At 48.0% G+C, this 19,517-nt stretch overlaps 1 protein-coding gene across 1 annotated transcript; it reads left to right on the forward strand.

Annotated features, from left to right (window-relative positions):
* The first annotated feature begins 990 nt into the window (after window positions 1-990).
* On the forward strand, window positions 991-19,307 carry LOC306758856 (CYFIP-related Rac1 interactor B-like). Its single transcript, XM_079244272.1, has 11 exons — window positions 991-1,105; window positions 9,272-9,345; window positions 11,426-11,547; window positions 12,585-12,690; window positions 14,754-14,890; window positions 14,970-15,047; window positions 15,152-15,268; window positions 15,656-15,735; window positions 15,825-15,951; window positions 16,029-16,099; window positions 17,668-19,307. Exons 2-11 carry the CDS (start codon window positions 9,273-9,275, stop codon window positions 17,735-17,737), a joined length of 981 nt encoding a protein of 326 aa, XP_079100398.1. The 5' UTR covers window positions 991-1,105; window position 9,272; the 3' UTR covers window positions 17,738-19,307.
* Window positions 19,308-19,517: the final 210 nt, after the last annotated feature.

Consider the following 19,517-nt stretch of genomic DNA (forward strand, 5'->3'; position numbering starts at 1 on the left):
AGAACCCTGATCCAGTCCCGTACCATCAGAACCCTGATCCAGTCCCGTACAACTAGAACCCTGATCCAGTCCCATACAACCAGAACCCTGATCCAGTACTGTACAACTAGAACCTTGATCCAGTCCTGTACCATCAGAACCTTGATCCAGTCCCGTACCATCAGAACCCTGATCCAGTAGCAAACCATCAGAGAACCTCTATCCAGACCTGTACCACCAGAACCCCCTGGACCAGAACTCCAGGACTCTGGACCCGGTTAACCTGCAGCTTCTTCTCTCCTCAGTAAAGTCAGAAGAAACTTCTGTGTAACTCTGATTGGACAGCTGGATGAAGGTTTCCGTGGTAACATGGTTCATGGGGTTCTACCAGTTGGTGATGATGATGGCTGTGGATGCAGGACCGTCTGAGGGACCAGAGATCTGGGTCAGGTTTAGTGACATGTTTACGCCTTCAGGCCTGCTTTCCAGGTCGGACCGGTTCAGGGATTTTAGGATGTTTTTATTTATTTATTTAATATGTTGATTATTTAAATATTGAGACATAAAGTGAGATATTTTAAGTCACGATCATAAGAATAATCTAAAACATTGTTTCACTGAGTTATTTCATTTTATTTATTTCGTTTTATTTATTTAGTTGTTTGTTTGTGTGTGTGTGTGTGTGTGTGTGTGTGTGTGTGTGTTAAAAATTAAAAATTAAATTAAAATTAAAATAAAAAATTATTCATCCATGGTAGAAATTGGAAACCTAATCATGACCACAAAAGAAAAAAACCCAAAAAAAACTAAAACCATTAAAACTGTGAGCGTGAGAAAGTGTTTAGTTTCTTTTGAAACTTGCACCACCGCGAGCGGCACTGCCGCGCGCCACCGCTGCAGCGGCAGCCGCGGCCGCGGCGCCGCGCGCTGATTGGCTTAGACTTCAGTTCCTCCTGAGGAAATCACTCCTTTTATAGTTAACGGAGCCTCGCGCCGCCGTTTTCCGGGTTCACACTCACCCAGCATGTAGAAGAGGCTGACCGCAGGGAGACACCTGGACCACCGCGGACACACGCAGCGCGGCACACGGCATCGATCCGCACACATCGATCATCGATCAGTGAAGGTGAGCGGCCGCAGGGAGGGGTCTGCGATCCGCGGAGAGGGAGGGAGGAGGGGGATGAGCTCTCAGGGTGGATCCGGTCTCAGATCAGACATGTCAGGTCCTGCAGACTCACCAGGAAAAACTGCAGACCGACTTCGCGGTTCAAAGTTCACTTTTCCTCCTGCACGCGCGCAAAGTTCGAGTCCAGAGGCGGGTTTCTGGCCCGGTCCAGATTCTACAGAACTCCTCATCAACACGGAGGTATGTGAGGGTCCGAGATGGTCCCAGAGGGTCCCAGAGAGTCCCAGAGAGTCCGACAGGGTCTCAGTTTCTGTGCAAAGCAGCAAAGATCCGCCAGCTGGTACTTCCGTTTCACCAGATGGGTCTGCAGAACTTTCTGGATCAGTCTGGTCACCAGACCGGAACCAGGAGCAGAACCGGGGAAGTGTTCCTGCTGATGTTGTAGCTCAGAGAAACCACATCTGCTCCAGATCTGGTCCAGATCTGCCTGGATTCAGCCTCAGATCCACCAGATGTGGCTCGGTTCTAACAGGACTGTCCGGCTTTGGGCCGGGTCTGGCCCGGATGTGGCTCGGTTCTAACAGGACTGTCCGGCTTTGGGCCGGGTCTGGCCCGGATGTGGCTCGGTTCTAACAGGACTGTCCGGCTTTGGGCCGGGTCTGGCCCGGATGTGGCTCGGTTCTAACAGGACTGTCCGGCTTTGGACCGGGTCTGGCCCAGATGTGGCTCGGTTCTAACAGTCTGTCCGGCTTTGGACCGGGTCTGGCCCAGATGTGGCTCGGTTCTAACAGGACTGTCCGGCTTTGGACCGGGTCTGGCCCAGATGTGGCTCGGTTCTAACAGGACTGTCCGGCTTTGGGCCGGGTCTGGCCCGGATGTGGCTCGGTTCTAACAGGACTGTCAGGCTTTGGGCCGGGTCTGGCCCAGATGTGGCTCTGTTCTAACAGGACTGTCCGGCTTTGGGCCGGGTCTGGCCCGGATGTGGCTCGGTTCTAACAGTCTGTCCGGCTTTGGACCGGGTCTGGCCCAGATGTTGCTCGGTTCTAACAGTCTGTCCGGCTTTGGACCGGGTCTGGCCCAGATGTGGCTCGGTTCTAACAGTCTGTCCGGCTTTGGACCGGGTCTGGCCCAGATGTGGCTCGGTTCTAACAGTCTGTCTGGGTTTGGGCCGGGTCTGGCCGAGATGTGGCTCGGTTCTAACAGTCTGTCTGGGTTTGGGCCGGGTCTGGCCGAGATGTGGCTCCGTTCTGGTCCACATGGTCCAGTTTTCCACCCGATCAGGTCCAGACTGTCCTGGTTTTAATGTTTTGGCTCGTTTGGACTGTTTATGTTTTTCTGTATGAATCAAAGACAAACGATGAAAAGCTGCGATGGAGAAAAGTTTATTAAAAATAATGACTTTAAAAATGAAATAAAAAGATAAAAGTTTGGATTCAAAAAGTAAAAATTGTTCATAAAAACTTTAATATTGTGAAACTTTATGTGAAATTTAAGCTTCAGGTCAATATTATAAACCTGCTAAATATGTTGATTATTTATTGTTTTATTCCAAAACAAACATTGTCATATAAATATATAGAATGTTTAGATTCTAATAAAGTATTTTATTACATTTTATATCAAAATAGAAAATATTTTATGAAGAAAATGATCAAACTTTAACGTAATGAAGTCAGAGATGAAATTTAATGAAAAACATTGAATAAATTTGGATTTTTCAGCTCTGAGTTTCTGAGTTTGGCTAAAAATGGATTAAAATGATGATTTTACTCAGTGACTTGTGATTAAACACAAAATGTTCTGATGTTGGGTCGAAATCGTGGCTTTTTAGTCTGAATTCTGACAGAAAACGATATTTAAACGGAAGTTTGTGAGTTTTATGAGAAGTTCTGGGAATGTTTGCTTTCAGTTTTACATCCAGATTTTAAAGCGCTGGACGATCCTCGATGGAGGAACACTCGGCGTATCTTTAGAAATGAAACCATAAATTCAGCTCATAAACATGTTGAAGGTTGATCAGTCGCCATGACGACGGTTTCAGTTTCTGCTTTTTATGAGAGTTTAGTGTTTTTCTGCTTTTGGTCTGTCGGATAAAAAAAGATGTTTGGTGAAATTCTGACAAATACGATGAGATGAAACACCCAGCGGCCAGTTCAGTCGGTACACTGGTTCCGGTGCCGAGCTCGGACCCGTCCACACAGAACCACCTGGTTCCATCTGTCACACACCAGCTGAAGAGGAGGTCCGACCCGGTTGGACAGTGGAGAGAACGACCCGGTTAGACCCGGTTAGAAGGTGGTCCCGGTGGAGAGGTCGACCCGGTTAGACCCGGTTAGAAGGTGGTCCCAGTGGAGAGGACGACCCGGTTAGACCCGGTTAAAAGGTGGTCCCGGTGGAGAGGACGACCCGGTTAGACCCGGTTAGACGGTGGTCCCGGTGGAGAGGACGACCCGGTTAGACCCGGTTAGAAGGTGGTCCCGGTGGAGAGGTCGACCCGGTTAGACCCGGTTAGAAGGTGGTCCCAGTGGAGAGGACGACCCGGTTAGACCCGGTTAGACCCGGTTAAAAGGTGGTCCCGGTGGAGAGGACGACCCGGTTAGACCCGGTTAGACGGTGGTCCCGGTGGAGAGGACGACCCGGTTAGACTGTGGTCCCGGTGGAGAGAACGACCCGGTTAGATGTCCACCATCCTCCTTTGGTTCTGAGGTCGCCTTCTTCTTCTTCTTCGTTAAAATTGAAGTAAATCGCCGCGCTGCTATGACATCACACTGTTTCTTGGCGAACGGACCAATCGCTATCCGGCTGAGACCACACCCACCAGGTAATGGTTCTGCCGGCGGTAGAAGAGGTGCAGAGATCCGGTTTACCGGAACCAAGGCCGATGGTCTCCTGTTGCAGTCCTCCATGGACACCGACGTCCATCGTTACATCACAGCTGCTTTTATACCCAGTCCTGACACCCTAACCGGGAAATCCTCCGTCTTTCTGTGACTTTATGTGAAAACTTTCCTAAATTCGTCTCATTTCTTCGTGTGATTTTAGTTGACTTAAGGTTTGAAAGAAGCAGATTAGAGGTGGTTGGAGGAAAGCGTCTGCAGATGAACGTCAGATAAAAACGTGCAGCTTTGCTTCGAGACGTCGGAAATCAGTTCCTTATTTAGAAGCTGCTCAGAAGCCACATTTTCCTTCCAACAGCTTCATGTTTCAGCTGTTTCTGTCGCTTTTCTGAGGACTAAACGTTGGTTTGTTTCTCGTCTGGGCTAACCTCGAACCCTGCCAGGAAAGGCTTGGCGTGTCTCAGTTTGAGGAAGTAAAAGAACATTTTCAGCCATTTATCCTGCTGAGAGCGACGAGTGGATTTTATTCCTTTCTAAACATCCAGCTGATGTATTTTATCTAGATTATACAGCTCTGCTCATTTGTCTTCATCCACTTTCATTAAAGAAAAGGCTGAATTTACAACAGTCACTCAAATAACTGGAGACTTAAAAAAGGAACAATAACTAAAAATATAATTTAGTAATATAAGACACAGTTTTTTCATTTAACTGAGTTGAAGAAAGAAAAAACAAACAAACAAATTGGTCCTGAACAAATTAGACTTTTCTGTTGAACAGTGGGACAAAATACCTGTCAACAGGTGCAAAAGTCTGACTGAGAGGAACAGAAAACACCTGACTGGAGCGGAAACATTAAAGGATTGTTCAACTAAATATTACTTTATGACTGATGTAATATGTAATAAATTATCTTATTTGTTTGCTTTTTAAAAAAATATTTCTATTGAACAAGAATTAGAAAATAATGTAATGATTTCCATAAAATTTTTTATTACTTTGGTCAATTTCAGCTTATTTTACAGGCAGCTGTTTTTTTGGTTTTTTTTACTTCTTTAAAGGTGGAATATGTAAGAAAATAAATTAACTAATAAAATAACTACAATCATAATTAGATAGTTTTTTGAACATGTAGGTTCCAGTCTGTCTATATTTGATGCGTTATTAAATTACAAGTTTAATTAATGACAAATGAAAAAAAAGCACTTTTTTTTACTGGTAGGCAAACATTTAAGAAGGGTCTTTGTCATTAATTAAACTTGTAATTTAATAACACATCAAATATGAACAGACTGGAACCTACATGTTTAAAAAAAACTAATTATGATTGTAGTTATTTTTTTTAGTTAATTTATTTTGAAAATATTGAAAATCTTACATACTCTACCTTTAACAAAAGGGGATGAATAAATATGAGGACAGCTGTATGTGTAATAGTAATGTTTCAGCTGCATGTCAGCTGGCTGGGTGATGCTTGCACAGTCAGGTTCATGAAAAGGTGTGAAACTGCAGAAAGCTTCAGCAGAATGTGTTCACATGAAACTGATTCTGAATAAACGTTTTTGTTCGACGACGTTTTTTCTTCGGTTTCTGGTCGTTTAGGGAGAAAAAGGAGAAAGAAAGCTCCACCTTTGTGGGGATTATTTCCTTCTGCGTGCTGAAACGTTTTCCTCCTGAGATGTTCAGACATTTTCATCCGTCGCAGCATCGCACCTGACCCAAACTCAGTCTGCTTTACTTCCTCTGTTTTATATTTAGACCAAACTTTCAGAGACTTCACTTCCTCTTTTCAACGAGAAGGCGCCGCTTCCACTTTGCAGCCGCCAGCTCGCCGCTGTGTGGAGAAGCTTTGCCGGTTTTCTGCTGCAGGTGGAGGAAGACAAGGAACCAGGTCTTCTTATTCTCGATGCAGACCCGGTGGGACTGATATGTTGTGTAATCCAGACGCCGCCGCCACAAGACAACCGCATGCGTTCACATTGTCTCATTAAATATGCGTAGCAGGAAGTGGTGGTCAACCAGTGCCTGGTTACTGGTCTGGAAACCACTTCAGCTGACCAGATGTTGAAGCTCAGCTGCTTCAGTTTGCTGGGCTCTGATGAAGGATCTTCACCACCATGGTGGGACCTAGCCGGTTGCCGTAGCAACAGCAGCACAAAACCGCCAAACGTCGTGTTTCTGGGAGACGGTCAAAAAATCAGCAGGAAAACTGGGATTTGCAGCTTCAGGCGTATTTTTCCTGCTTGTGTTCCAGCAGTCGGGTGGTTCTGTCGGGTTCCACGTTGTGCAGGAGAACATCTCAGATCTTCTGCAGGAAAGTCGGGCGGTTCCGTCGGGTTCCACGTTCTGCAGGAGAACATCTCAGATCTTCTGCAGGAAAGTCGGGCGGTTCCGTCGGGTTCCACGTTGTGCAGGAGAACATCTCAGATCTTCTGCAGGAAAGTCGGGCGGTTCCGTCGGGTTCCACGTTGTGCAGGAGAACATCTCAGATCTTCTGCAGGAAAGTCGGGCGGTTCCGTCGGGTTCCACGTTGTGCAGGAGAACATCTCAGATCTTCTGCAGGAAAGTCGGGCGGTTCCGTCGGGTTCCACGTTCTGCAGGAGAACATCTCAGATCTTCTGCTGGAAAGTCGGGCGGTTCCGTCGGGTTCCACGTTGTGCAGGAGAACATCTCAGATCTTCTGCAGGAAAGTCGGGTGGTTCCGTCGGGTTCCACGTTCTGCAGGAGAACATCTCAGATCTTCTGCAGGAAAGTCGGGCGGTTCCGTCGGGTTCCACGTTCTGCAGGAGAACATCTCTGGTCATCTCAATTATGCAGTTCCCTACTGGCAGGTCTGCCTGCATGCTCTGTTAAACCTCTGCAGATGATCCAGAACACGTCTGGTTTTTAACCAACCCAAATGAGCTCATGTCACTCCGCTGCTAATCGCTCTTCACTGGCTTCCAGTTGCAGCACGCATCAAATTTAAAGCTTTGCTTCTGGCTTACAAAACAATAACTGAAACGGCTCCCGTCTACCTTCACTCCCTAATCCAGACCTACACTCCCTCTCCACAGCTACGTTCCACCAGTGAAAGACGCCTCGTGTTACCATCAATACGTGGGACTAAATCACCAGCCAGACTCTTTTCCTCTGTTGTTCCACGATGGTGGAATGATCTCCCAAACTGTGTCAGCTCTGCAGAGTCCCTGTCTACTATTAAGACCCAGCTGAAGACTCAGCTCTTCAAGGAGAACTTCAACACTTAGTTTAGCTGTATTTGTTGGAAAGTTGGAGAACTTAGCCCAGTTCTTTGCAACAAATTTTATGATATTAATTCTTTGTATTATAACATCGGTGATATAATGGGGTGGGAAGGGAGTAAACGACAACAAACAAAAAAAAGCCTGCATCCCTTCATGGAAGGACCTGCGTCCAACTGGACAGTCCATCAGCACCTTCCTACGATGTCCTCTACTGTCTGATTTCGTGCTTGTGTTGTTCTCACTCATATGTAAGTTGCTTTGGATAAAAGCGTCTAAATGACTATAGAATAGAATAGAATAGAATAGAATCTTCTGCAGGAAAGTCGGGCGGTTCTGTCAGGTTCCATGTTCTGCAGGAGAACACGGTTTAGTTGTTCGTCACGGTTCACCAAGACGATTCAAAGTGCGTTGGGTAAAAACATGGAAGCATGGAAACAAACTTTTAAAAAGTTTTTATCCTGACTTAGAGAGTTTCAGCAGCTTCCAGATGTTTGTTCCAGAAACTGAACTATGTTTAGGTCTGACTCTGGGTCCAGAACGTGGACCTGATCCTGATGGCCTGAGGGATCTGGTTGGGTCATAACAAACCAGAAGGTCCTGAATGGATTCTGGACCAAAACCACAGACTAACAGCAGGATTTAGAAGCCAATGGGAAGATCCGGGACTGGAGGTCTATGATCCAGGTCCTGGTCTTGGTGAGGACTGGAGGTCTATGATCCAGGTCCTGGTCTTGGTGAGGACTGGAGGTCTATGATCCAGGTCCTGGTCTTGGTGAGGACTGGAGGTCTATGATCCAGGTCCTGGTCTTGGTGAGGACTGGAGGTCTATGATCCAGGTCCTGGTCTTGGTGAGGACTGGAGGTCTATGATCCATGTCCTGGTCTTGGTGAGGACTGGAGGTCTATGATCCATGTCCTGGTCTTGGTCAGGGCCGGATTAAAAGTGCACAGGTCCCTGGGCCCAGAGTGTTCCAGGGGCCCCTTCCCCACCGCAACATTGTGAAAATTGTGAATGATACGCTGTGAAAAGACATTTCTAACATCTCTCAGCCAGTGGTACCAGTAGCAATACACTACTGGTGGTGGTGGAACCATCTGGCTTTTTTGTACATTTTGTTTTATGTCCAAACTGCTGGTGCTTTCCCTACATGGGCCCCAAGTGGGCCTGTGCCCACAATGCCCATTGGATAATCCGGCCTTGGTCTTGGTGAGGACTGGACTCTTAAGTGGACAGACATCTCAGAGACAACATGGTGGACCTGTCAGGCTGGTGTATGAGGAGGTTTTCCATCAGACAAGTGATGCGTGTGACGTGGTCGGACCGTCTGGCGTGTGACGTGGTCGGACCGTCTGGCGTGTGACGTGGTCGGACCGTCTGGCGTGTGACGTGGTCGGGACCGTCTGGCGTGTGACGTGGTCGGGACCGTCTGGCGTGTGACGTGGTCGGACCGTCTGGCGTGTGACGTGGTCGGACCGTCTGGCGTGTGACGTGGTCGGACCGTCTGGCGTGTGACGTGGTCGGACCGTCTGGCGTGTGACGTGGTCGGACCGTCTGGCGTGTGACGTGGTCGGGACCGTCTGGCGTGTGACGTGGTCGGGACCGTCTGGCGTGTGACGTGGTCGGGACCGTCTGGCGTGTGACGTGGTCGGACCGTCTGGCGTGTGACGTGGTCGGACCGTCTGGCGTGTGACGTGGTCGGGACCGTCTGGCGTGTGACGTGGTCGGACCGTCTGGCGTGTGACGTGGTCGGGACCGTCTGGCGTGTGACGTGGTCGGACCGTCTGGCGTGTGACGTGGTCGGACCGTCTGGCGTGTGACGTGGTCGGGACCGTCTGGCGTGTGACGTGGTCGGGACCGTCTGGCGTGTGACGTGGTCGGACCGTCTGGCGTGTGACGTGGTCGGACCGTCTGGCGTGTGACGTGGTCGGGACCGTCTGGCGTGTGACGTGGTCGGGACCGTCTGGCGTGTGACGTGGTCGGGACCGTCTGGCGTGTGACGTGGTCGGGACCGTCTGGCGTGTATCGGCGGTTCTGCTGACTCAGCACACGTAGAACGCTGCTAACATGTGAAACTGTCTCCACAGCATGGGGAACCTGATTAAGGTGTTGACCAGAGACATCGACAACAACGCCGGAAACTTCTTCCTGGACTTTGAGAGTAAGTGAAACTGGTTTTTCTGGAACGTTGCTATGGTTTCCAGGTCCAGTCCACCGACACCAGACTCTGAAGGAACCGCGGTTTGGACCCTCAGATCCGGATACTCTCCATGCATGATATTATCAGACATCTCCTATTTCTATATTTTTTATCCAAAGAAAACTAAATAATAGAACAATAAAAGTAAAATTCATGTGAATGGACTCTGCTGCGCAGAATAAGAAAAGCTCCAAAAGAAATCTGGATTTCTGTTAGAGAAACAGGAAGTGGAAGGATTCTTTCTAGAAGCTTTTGATTTTATTTATTATTTATTGTATTGATTTTGTAATGCAATACAATGGAATGTCTAGGGACGTGGAACGTCACCTCTCTGGTGGGGAAGGAGCCTGAGCTTGTGCGCGAGGTTGAGCGGTTCCGACTAGATACAGTTGGACTCACCTCGACGCATGGCTTGGGCTCTGGAACCAGTACCCTCGAAAGGGGCTGGACTTTCTTCCACTCTGGAGTTGCTCATGGTGGGAGGCGCCGAGCAGGTGTGGGCATTCTCATCAGGCCCCAGCTTGGTGCCTGCACGTTGGGGTTTACCCCGGTGGATGAAAGGGTAGTTTCCCTCCGCCTCCGGGTGGGGGGACGGGTCCTGACTGTTGTCTGTGCTTATGCACCGAACAGCAGTTCAGAGTACCCACCCTTTCTGGGGTCCTTGGAGGGAGTGCTGGAGGGTGCTCCTTCTGGGGACTCCATTGTTCTGCTGGGGGACTTCAATGCTCACGTGGGCAATGACAGTGAGACATCGAGAGGAGTGATTGGGAGGCATGGTCCCCCCCTCTGAACCCAAATGGTGTTTTGTTATTGGACTTCTGTGCTCGTCATGGATTGTCCATAACGAACACCATGTTCCAACATAAGAGTGTCCATATGTACACCTGGCATCAGGATTCCCTGGGCCGCAGTTCGATGATCGATTTTGTAGTTGTATCGTCGGACCTGCGGCCACATGCCTTGGACACTCGGGTGAAGAGGGGGGCGGAGCTGTCAACTGATGACCACCTGGTGGTGAGTTGGCTCAGATGGTGGGGGAGGAAGCCGGTCAGATCTGGCAGACCCAAACGTGTTGTGAGGGTCTGCTGGGAACGTCTGGCTGAGTCCCCCGTCAGAGCGAGCTTCAACTCCCACCTTCAGCAGAGCTTCGAACATGTCCCGAGTGAGGCGGGGGACGTTGAGTCCGAATGGGCTGTGTTCCGTGCCTCTATTGCTGAGGCGGCCAGCCGGAGCTGTGGCTGTAAGGTCGTTGGTGCCTGTCGTGGCTGTAATCCCAGGACTCGTTGGTGGACACCAACAGTGAGGGATGCCGTCAAGCTGAAGGAGGAGTCCTATCGAGCCTTCTTGGCCTGTGGGACTCTGGAGGCAGCTGATGGATACCGACGGGCTAAGCAGCATGCAGCTTCAGCTGTCGCCGAGGCAAAAACTCGGGCATGGGGAGGAGTTTGGCGAGGCCATGGAGAAAGACTTCCGGACGGCTTTGAGGCGATTCTGGTCCACCATCCGGCGGCTCAGCAGTGCTCCGTCAACACTGTGTACAGTGGAGATGAGGAGCTGCTGACCTCAACTCGGGAAGTTGTGGGTCGGTGGAAGGAATACTTCGAAGACCTCCTCAATCCTACCAACACGTCTTCCGATGAGGAAGCAGAGCTGGTGGACTCAGGGGTGAATGGATGAGATCCGCCCGGAGTTTCTTAAGGCTCTGGATGCTGTGGGGCTGTCCTGGCTGACACGCCTCTGCAGCATCGCATGGACATCGGGGACAGTGCTGCTGGACTGGCAGACTGGGGTGTGGTCCCCCTTTAAGAAGGGGGACTGGAGGGTGTGTTCCAATTACAAGGGAATCACACTCCTCAGCCTCCCTGGTAAGGGATCGGGTCACATGATCCACATGGAACGCCGTGACGATCTGGCTCGTCTGGATCCAGGAATTCTTGCTGTTTAATAATGAAAATAAAGGAATTCTGGGATCTGTGCTGCATGAAGCGCCAGTCGAAGCGTCGCTGAAGCGCCTCCTCTAACCTGCTTTGGCCTCTTTCAGACGCGCAGCCTTCGCAGTCGGAGAAGGCCGTGTGGGAGAAGGTGCAGCAGGTGCTGACGGAGGCCAAGGTCATCCTAGACGACCTGCAAGCCTACAGAGGAGCTGGAGAGGAGATCCGACAGGTGAAGCATCCACTCAGGACTCTTAGGAGTCGGTTTCAAATGAAAGTCCATGTGATGTTATGATCCAGCAGGAATCGGCCAATCAGACACTTCTGCTCATTCATGTCCGTCCAAATTAGAAATGAGTTCAACATCTGGGATGCAGGGAAATATTCTACTTCCTGTCTGCTGCACACATCTGCAGACAGGAAGCAAGTTTGCTGTAAGATTGAGTTCAACATTCACTCAGCTTTTTATTATTTCTGTCAGGAGTCGAGTTTTCCCTCCAACATGAAGATCCCGCTTTTCTTTCTGACATTTTCTTCCCAAAAAGAGTCAAACTTCCTCAGTCTGACGTGCAGAAACGTTCACTGCGACTGCAGGGTGTACTAATACAACCAGCCACAGGAGGGCGCTAAAAGCACACACACATTCATCCATTCAGACTGCACACACACACACACACACACACACACACACACACCTGGTGTCCAGCAGAGGGGTGGGAAATGTGAGCTGACAGCAGCCTGGCCGAGTAGAAAACAGATGAAAGTTTCGCACATGGAGCTTAATGTCCTTTAAAACGTAGAAATTCATTTCATCATCTGAACGTTGGTTTCAGTTAAAATGTTGTTTCACCGTCGTTTTAACCTGACGTCAGTCATATGCTGGGTTTGATCAACCAGTGAGACCAGTAATTACCCATCCAAAGCTTGGAAGGTAAGGAGGGCTGGTTTCACTGTGGTTAAGATGTTTTCCAGCTTTCCTGGCAGGTTAGAAGAACCTCTGGTCATCTGTAATAATTTCTTCAGATTCACTTCCGTCAAACATTTTACTGGAAATCAAACAATAACCTGCATTTAATGCAGAAACAATGAAAATAAACTTCTGTCTGACTAGTGGTTACGAGCACGCCAAGTAAACATAACGAAAAGACTGTGTTGAATTCAGGACTCAGTCCAGTTGGTGTGTGTGTGTGTGTGTGTGTGTGTGTGTGTGTGTGTGTGTGTGTGTGTGTGTGTGTGTGTGTGTGTGTGTGTGTGTGTGTGTGCGCACAGGCCATCCAAAATCCAGGTGTGGAGGGCGTTCAGGAGAAAGCCTGGTCCGCTGTGGTTCCTCTGGTGACCAAACTCAAGACCTTCTACGAGTTCTCCCAGAAACTCGGTAAGAGTCTGTAAACAACAACAGTGGATGGACATTTAGGTGGATGGATGGATGTTTAGATGGATGGATGGATGGATGGATGGATCGATGGGTGGATGTTTAGATGGATGGGTGGATGTTTAGGTGGTTGGATGGATGGATCGATGGGTAGATGTGTAGGTGGATGGATGGATGGATGGGTGGATCTTTAGATGGATGGATGGATGTTTAGATGGATGGATGGACTGATTGCATCTGCAACATGAAATGAAGATGCAGAGACTCACGGTGTGTTAACAACATGAAGGATTAAAGCAACAGTTTTGTAAACAAGTTGTCCCTGTGGACAGTAAAGTGGTTTCTAAATAAAGCTGCCAACCCAAACTGCTAGTTGGCTGACAGAGTAAAGCTGCAGTGCGTCTTAAAACGGGGGAAGACGCCACCGGCGCATGGAAAACCTTGTCCCCTCTGGCAGGAGATGCCTTCTAGTGGAATCCTCCAGAAACAACCTGAAGTCTTTGTCTGTCATGATTAGAATCATAACATGATCTCCTCAGATTCAAAGTAGCATTTAGCTTTTACAAAGCATCAAACATCTGAGGTCTATTCAGGGGTCCTGGAGAGGAGGGTCCGCCGGATAGTCGAATCCCGGATTGAGGAGGAGCAGTGTGGTTTTCGTCCTGGTCGCGGAACATTGGACCAGCTCTATCCCCTCTTTGGGGTCCTGGAGGGGGCATGGGAGTTTGCCCAACCAGTCTACATGTGCTTTGTGGACCTGGAGAAGGCGTTCGACCGTGTCCCCTGGGGGCTCCTGTGGGGGGTACTCAGGGAGTATGGGGTACCGGACTCCTTTGTACGAGCTGTCCGGTCCCTGTACGACAGGTGTCAGAGCTTGGTCGCATTGCCAGTAGTAAGTCCGATTAGTTTCCAGTGAGGGTTGGACTCCGCCAAGGCTGCCCTTTATCACCGATTCTGTTCATAACTTATATGGACAGAAATTCTAGGTGCAGCCGAGGTGTTGAGGGGATCCGGCTTGGTGGCCTCAGGATTGGGTCCCTGCTTTTTGCAGATGACGTGGTCCTGTTGGCTTCATCTGGTCGTGATCTCCAGCTCTCACTTGAGCGATTCGCTGCCGAGTGTGAAGCGGCCGGGATGAGAATCAGCACCTCCAAATCTGAGACCATGGTCCTCAGCCGGAATAGGGTGGATTGCCCTCTCCGGGTCGGGAGTCAGGTCCTGCCTCAAGTGGAGGAGTTTAAATATCTCGGGGTCTTGTTCACGAGTGAGGGAAGGATGGAGCGCGAGATCGACAGACGGATCGGTGCGGCGTCTGCAGTAATGCGGACTCTGCGCCGGTCTGTCGTGGTGAAGAAGGAGCTGAGCCAGAAGGCGAAGCTCTCCATTTATCAGTTGTTCTACGTTCCTACCCTCACCTATGGTCATGAGCTGTGGGTCGTGACCGAAAGAACCAGATCTCGTATACAGGCGGCTGAAATGAGTTTCCTCCGCAGGCTGGCCGGGCTCTCCCTTAGAGATAGGGTGAGGAGCTCGGTCATCCAGGAGGAGATCAGAGTAGAGCCGCTGCTCCTCCGCATCGAGAGGAACCAGTTGAGGTGGCTCGGGCATCTGGTCAGGATGCCTCCTGGACCTCCCTGGTGAGGTGTTCCAAGGACGTCCCTCTGGGAGGAGACCCCGGGGAAGACCCAGGACACACTGGAGGGATTATATCTCTCAGCTGGCCTGGGAACACCTCGGGATCCCCCCGCAGAGTTGGTAAATATGGCTGGGGAGAGGGAAGTCTGGGCTTCCCTGCTTAGGCTGCTGCCCCTGCGACCCGACCCCGGATAAGAAGTATGAAGATGGATGGATGGAAAGCATCAAACATGCCAGGAGGGACACCGGAACAATCATGTGGAGGACTTCCTGCTGTATTCCCATGTGGACTGTCTGGGTGATGACTGGGACCTCTGAGCAGGCAGCTGCAGGTGCAACCTCTGGGAAAAGCCTGGAGCGAATGGCATCTGTCTGATCTGAAAGCAGAAGCCGGTAGTTAGAAGTGACTGAAGTGTCTGTGTGTCCGTCAGAGTCAAGCCTGAAGTGTCTTCTGGACGTCCTCACCAGCTCCAGCTCCACCCCCACACAGCACCTGGAGCAGAAGCAGGCATTGGCCCGGCAGTTCGCCCACATCCTTCACTTCACGCTGCGCTTCGACGAGCTGAAGGTGGGATCCCGCCCATCATCTGCTGTTGTTGGTTTCTTCACTGCTCTTCCTCGTGACCTTCATCTTTCTTCTGTTTCAGATGACCAACCCAGCCATCCAGAACGACTTCAGCTACTACCGCCGGACCATCAGCCGCATGCGGATCAACAACCTGTCTGTAAGGCGCAAACGGGACGATCGTAGATGTCTTCCCGCTCCCACCTGACTGCCTGCGGTCAGTCCGTTCTGTTCCCATAGCAACGTGTTGTTTTTCACCCCCAGTCCGACTCGGAGAACGAGGTCAACAACGAGCTGGCCAATCGCATGTCTCTGTTCTACGCCAGCGCCACGCCGATGCTGAAGACACTGAGTGACGCCACGTCCAAGTTCGTCTCAGACGTGAGTTTGTTTTTCAGTTCTGCACGCTTCCATCAGATGTCGAAACATCAACATTTTTCATCAGAGATGGATACCGATCAACAGAAAACGTGTTTTAAGTTATTTAGCTACATAAACAAATGTTTTTTCTGTGGAACTCGTTCCTCTTTTTATCAGTCCTGCTGACAAACGAAGATAAAAAGTTTTCAGCCGTTTCAGGTTCCAGGTGTGACCATAAAGTCAGCCTGCAGGGGGCAGCAGACAGCCGTGCAGTTCTGCAAACGCACCACCAGAGGACGCTCTCTGTGCTTTTTTCTGCTGCAAACATTGTTTTCTGTTTATTTGGTCTGAAAAAAAATTTAACCGTTAACTGCCTGGTTTCCTTCTGTCTCTAATTAAACTATTCAGAATTCGGACGTGCCGATCGAAAACACGACAGACTGTTTGAGCACGATGGCCTGCGTGTGCAAAGTCATGCTGGAAACACCGTGAGTCTTCAAGTGTTCCTGAATGCATCATCATGTTTACATGAAGCAGCATCGTCACTGTGTGTGTGCGCGTGTGCGTGTGTGTGCAGAGAGTATCGCAGTCGCTTCGCCAGCGAGGAGACGGTGCTGTTCTGCCTCCGTGTGATGGTCGGAGTCATCATCCTGTACGACCACGTCCACCCGGCAGGAGCTTTCGTTAAGACGTCAAACATAGACGTATGCTGACGAGAACACGGAAAACATCAGAATGAATGTGACGAATTGGCTTTATATTTCACCTCTTTTTTTTTCAGATGAAGGGCTGCATCAGAGTGCTGAAGGAGCAGCCGCCCAGCAGCGTGGAGGGTTTACTCAACGCGCTCAGGTTTTCTGGAACCTCAAACACACCTCAGACATTACTGGCGTTTCCATCACTGGGGCTGGACTCCGAGACATGCGTGTTGCGTGTTACGTTAAATGAGATAAAGGGAGAGGATCATGATCATTTCTCACATGCAAGTCGCTTTGCTTAAAAGCTTCTGTCAAATGAATAGATTGAACATTAAATAGAATAGCATTAGCATTCACATTGACATTAGCATTCATATTCACATTAGCATTCATATTCGCGTTACCATTCACATTAGTATTAGAATTCATATTCGCATTACCATTCACATACCAAGTGAAGTGAACCTTTTCGTCATTGATCCATACGTCGCTCGTACGAACCCGAGAAGGTCAGACAGCCTGGATGTCCATGTGAACGTCCACAGAGATACGTCTTTATCAGGGAAAGGAGAGCAATGCAGAGCTTCTGCATGTTCGACTGTTCCAGTTGAAGAGAAGTCACATTTTCATGGCTTTCCATGAAGAAACACCAGTGACATGCTGGGTTTCATCAACCAGTGATACCAGGTCTCGGGGGTACTCCTGGCGTGCCTCTTGCCTTTGTGTGGGAGGGGTCACACTGGCTTGATCACCTTTTCCGGAACACGTTCCACTCTGCATGTTCTGCATGTGACACAGTCACCAAGTCGTCACGCAGTTTTATTCACTAACAGCAGCTGGTTTTCTCATTTCTCTTTGTTTCTCATTTATATTTAACTTTTTAGATTCATAGTTTAGTTACTATGATCTAAAGTTGGCTTGTATGTGTATGTGTTGAAACTGGCGAGTGCGTATGTGTTTGTACGTGTGTGTGTGTGTGTGTTTGTACGTGTGTGTGTGTGTGTATATATATATATATATATATATATGTATATATATATGTGTGTATGTATACATCTGTAGGTTGTTTTTTTCTTTTTGTTTTTGGGTTATTTTTTAGTTGTTTTTTTTTTTCCTTTCCTCTCCCTTTATCTCTTTCACTTTTCTTATGAGATGTTTTCTTTTTTTTCTCTTTCTGTCTTTCGTCTGTCCTCTCTGGTCCAGCATACAAACTTTATAATTCAAAGAACAATACAAAATAAATATAGAAATAAAATAAAAATATCTATAAAGCTTCCCTTAGCAAAGAAAATTTGCTCAGCAGAACTCAGCATCCAGACCATCATTCAGCTTGCCTAAATGCTGGACAAGACAAAAAAAAAAAACCCAGTGAGACCAGTAGAAACCCATCAGACCAGCAGGAAAATGCCCGCTACGCCAGATGTCCAGTCTGTCCCTGTGTAAGGGCTTAACAGGGACGTTTTCTTTCTGTGCAAGGCGTGTGTGTATATGGATATTTAGCATTTATTACCATGAAATATGTCAAATATTGTAGTTCAGAAGGTGTCCGCCAGGGGGCAGAAGACAAGAATCACAGGTTTTTACTATAAAGTTATGTATCAGAAACAGCAGGAAAGGGTTAATGCTACATTCGGGTGATGCTACCTTCCAGCCAACTGAGCCATAATAATCTGTGTTATGGGAAAATTCCTTTGAAAGTAAACTTCCTGTTTCATCCTGCAGGTACACGACCAAACATCTGAACGACGAGACTACCTCCAAGCAGATCAAAAACATGCTGCAGCCGAATTAATGGGTTCTGCTGAGATACGATTCTGGTCCAAATTTCAAAAGAACTACTGAAGCTAACTTAGCTAACGTTTATCTTTGTGTTTATTTTCTCATCAATTTGATGAATAAATGTTTTATTTGTTTAAGAAAAAGAGGAAAAGATTGATGGAGCGATACAAAAAGGGATGAAAAAAAAAGTCAGACATCGTGATTTGATTGCGTTCACTTCATGTCAAATTTACAGTAAATCGTTATTCCGCCAGCTAGTGGTTGATCACAGTATTACAGTCTGGCTTTGGTTCATTCTTTTGCTTGTTATAAATGTCCAGAAACATCACTGCAGTTCAAATAATCTTAGTTGCATTTCATTTAACAGGAGAACCAATAGGAGTCGTCCTCTGACCAGGCCAGTTAGCATTAGCCGTTCACAACGCTGTGTGGAAACACGTTACCTGATGAAATTAACTCATCTAAACAGACGCAAACTGACAGGAGAACAAATAGACGGTTTAGGTCGGGGCGGTGAGGTGAGTCAGGATGCGTTCAGGGTTCTTTTCTTACTTCATCTGTTAAAGGAGCGCACAGTCATACCGCTAGCTCTGCGGCGCTAATTCAGACCAGTTTAATAACATAAACTGGTTCCACTGGTTCATTCATTCAAACTGGTTTCAGTGTTGTGTCTCTGTTGACTTTTTTAACCTGGTCAACAAATCACAGCTTTTCTGGTTCATCCAGCTGGAGGAGGGTGAAAAGATCAGAGCCGATGATACAAACCAACTTAAACTGACGGAGATGAGGCCTTACTGTGGACATCTGCAGCTGACCGAACCAGAAGAAGTCCACCAAGATTCCCGCAGCTTTTAGAACAAACACAGTTTAACAGGCTGGTTGTTGGTTCATCTGCTGTGATGTAAATGCAGCTTTTCTAACTTCCCAGGCAGCTCAGACCCGTTTGCGTCACGTCAGGGCTGCGATATGGTCTTTTTCTTTCTCATTCAGATTCCAAGGAGAAAAAGGCCCATTTCTGCTCCTTTACTTAAACAGGGACGTCTGTTTCTCCTACTCATACTGCTGTGCGTCTTTTACATCACCATTGTTGTTCAGTCAGTTCATCCACTTGGGGGCGATGCTGAGTTTAGAGTTCACATCCAGTTGGAGTCGTAATGCACGACTTTTAAAGTTTTTTTAAAACTTTCCTCAAAACAAGAAGAAGAATAACACAAATATTTTGGTGTTCTCAGCTTCTTTTAGGCGAAGGTTGAGGTATATTTTTTTCCTTTTTTACTGGCATGTTGTCTTATTTTCCTTTGAATAGACGTAATTTTTAATGAAGGTTTAATCATTTTCTCAAATATTTTGCTATCTTTATGGACACATTAACACGTGTAGCTCCTTTTTTTTTTATCATGTCCTTGTAAACTGAGCTGTTTGGAAAGTTGGAACTCCTTCTAGAAACTGATCTGGAAAAGCGACACACTGGGTAAAATAATGAAAGTTAACGGATCCACTGCGACGTGGAAGAAGCGGTACTGAAGAGAGAAAAACCTCTGACTGATTTAGTTATCCTGACGTTTTAGCTGACTGGAAACTTCGGAGTGTATAATTGTGCTTTTGTTATGTTAATGCTGCAGTTTCACAGATTCTACTGCACTGATTGTTTGGGATGATGTATGTGTGCGCAAATAAAGTTTTTACATTTTTAATAAAGAAAAGTCGTCTTATTTTTTACTTGATTTAATCAAAACGGTCTGGACGAGAATGTGGGGTCAAAAATCTGATGGACAAAGACGATATTTTCTCAA

This window comes from Telmatherina bonti, assembly GCF_933228915.1.
Source record: "Telmatherina bonti genome assembly, chromosome: 7".
In the NCBI taxonomy this organism is placed as follows: Eukaryota; Metazoa; Chordata; class Actinopteri; order Atheriniformes; family Telmatherinidae; genus Telmatherina; species Telmatherina bonti.

Coding starts and splice junctions, on each gene's coding strand:
- LOC306758856 (XM_079244272.1), top strand. CDS start 9,273: ATGGGGAACCTGATTAAGGTGTTGACCAGAGACATCGACAACAACGCC. Junction 9,346..11,425: donor CTTCTTCCTGGACTTTGAGA/GTAAGTGAAACT, acceptor GGCCTCTTTCAG/ACGCGCAGCCTTCGCAGTCG. Junction 12,691..14,753: donor CGAGTTCTCCCAGAAACTCG/GTAAGAGTCTGT, acceptor TGTGTCCGTCAG/AGTCAAGCCTGAAGTGTCTT.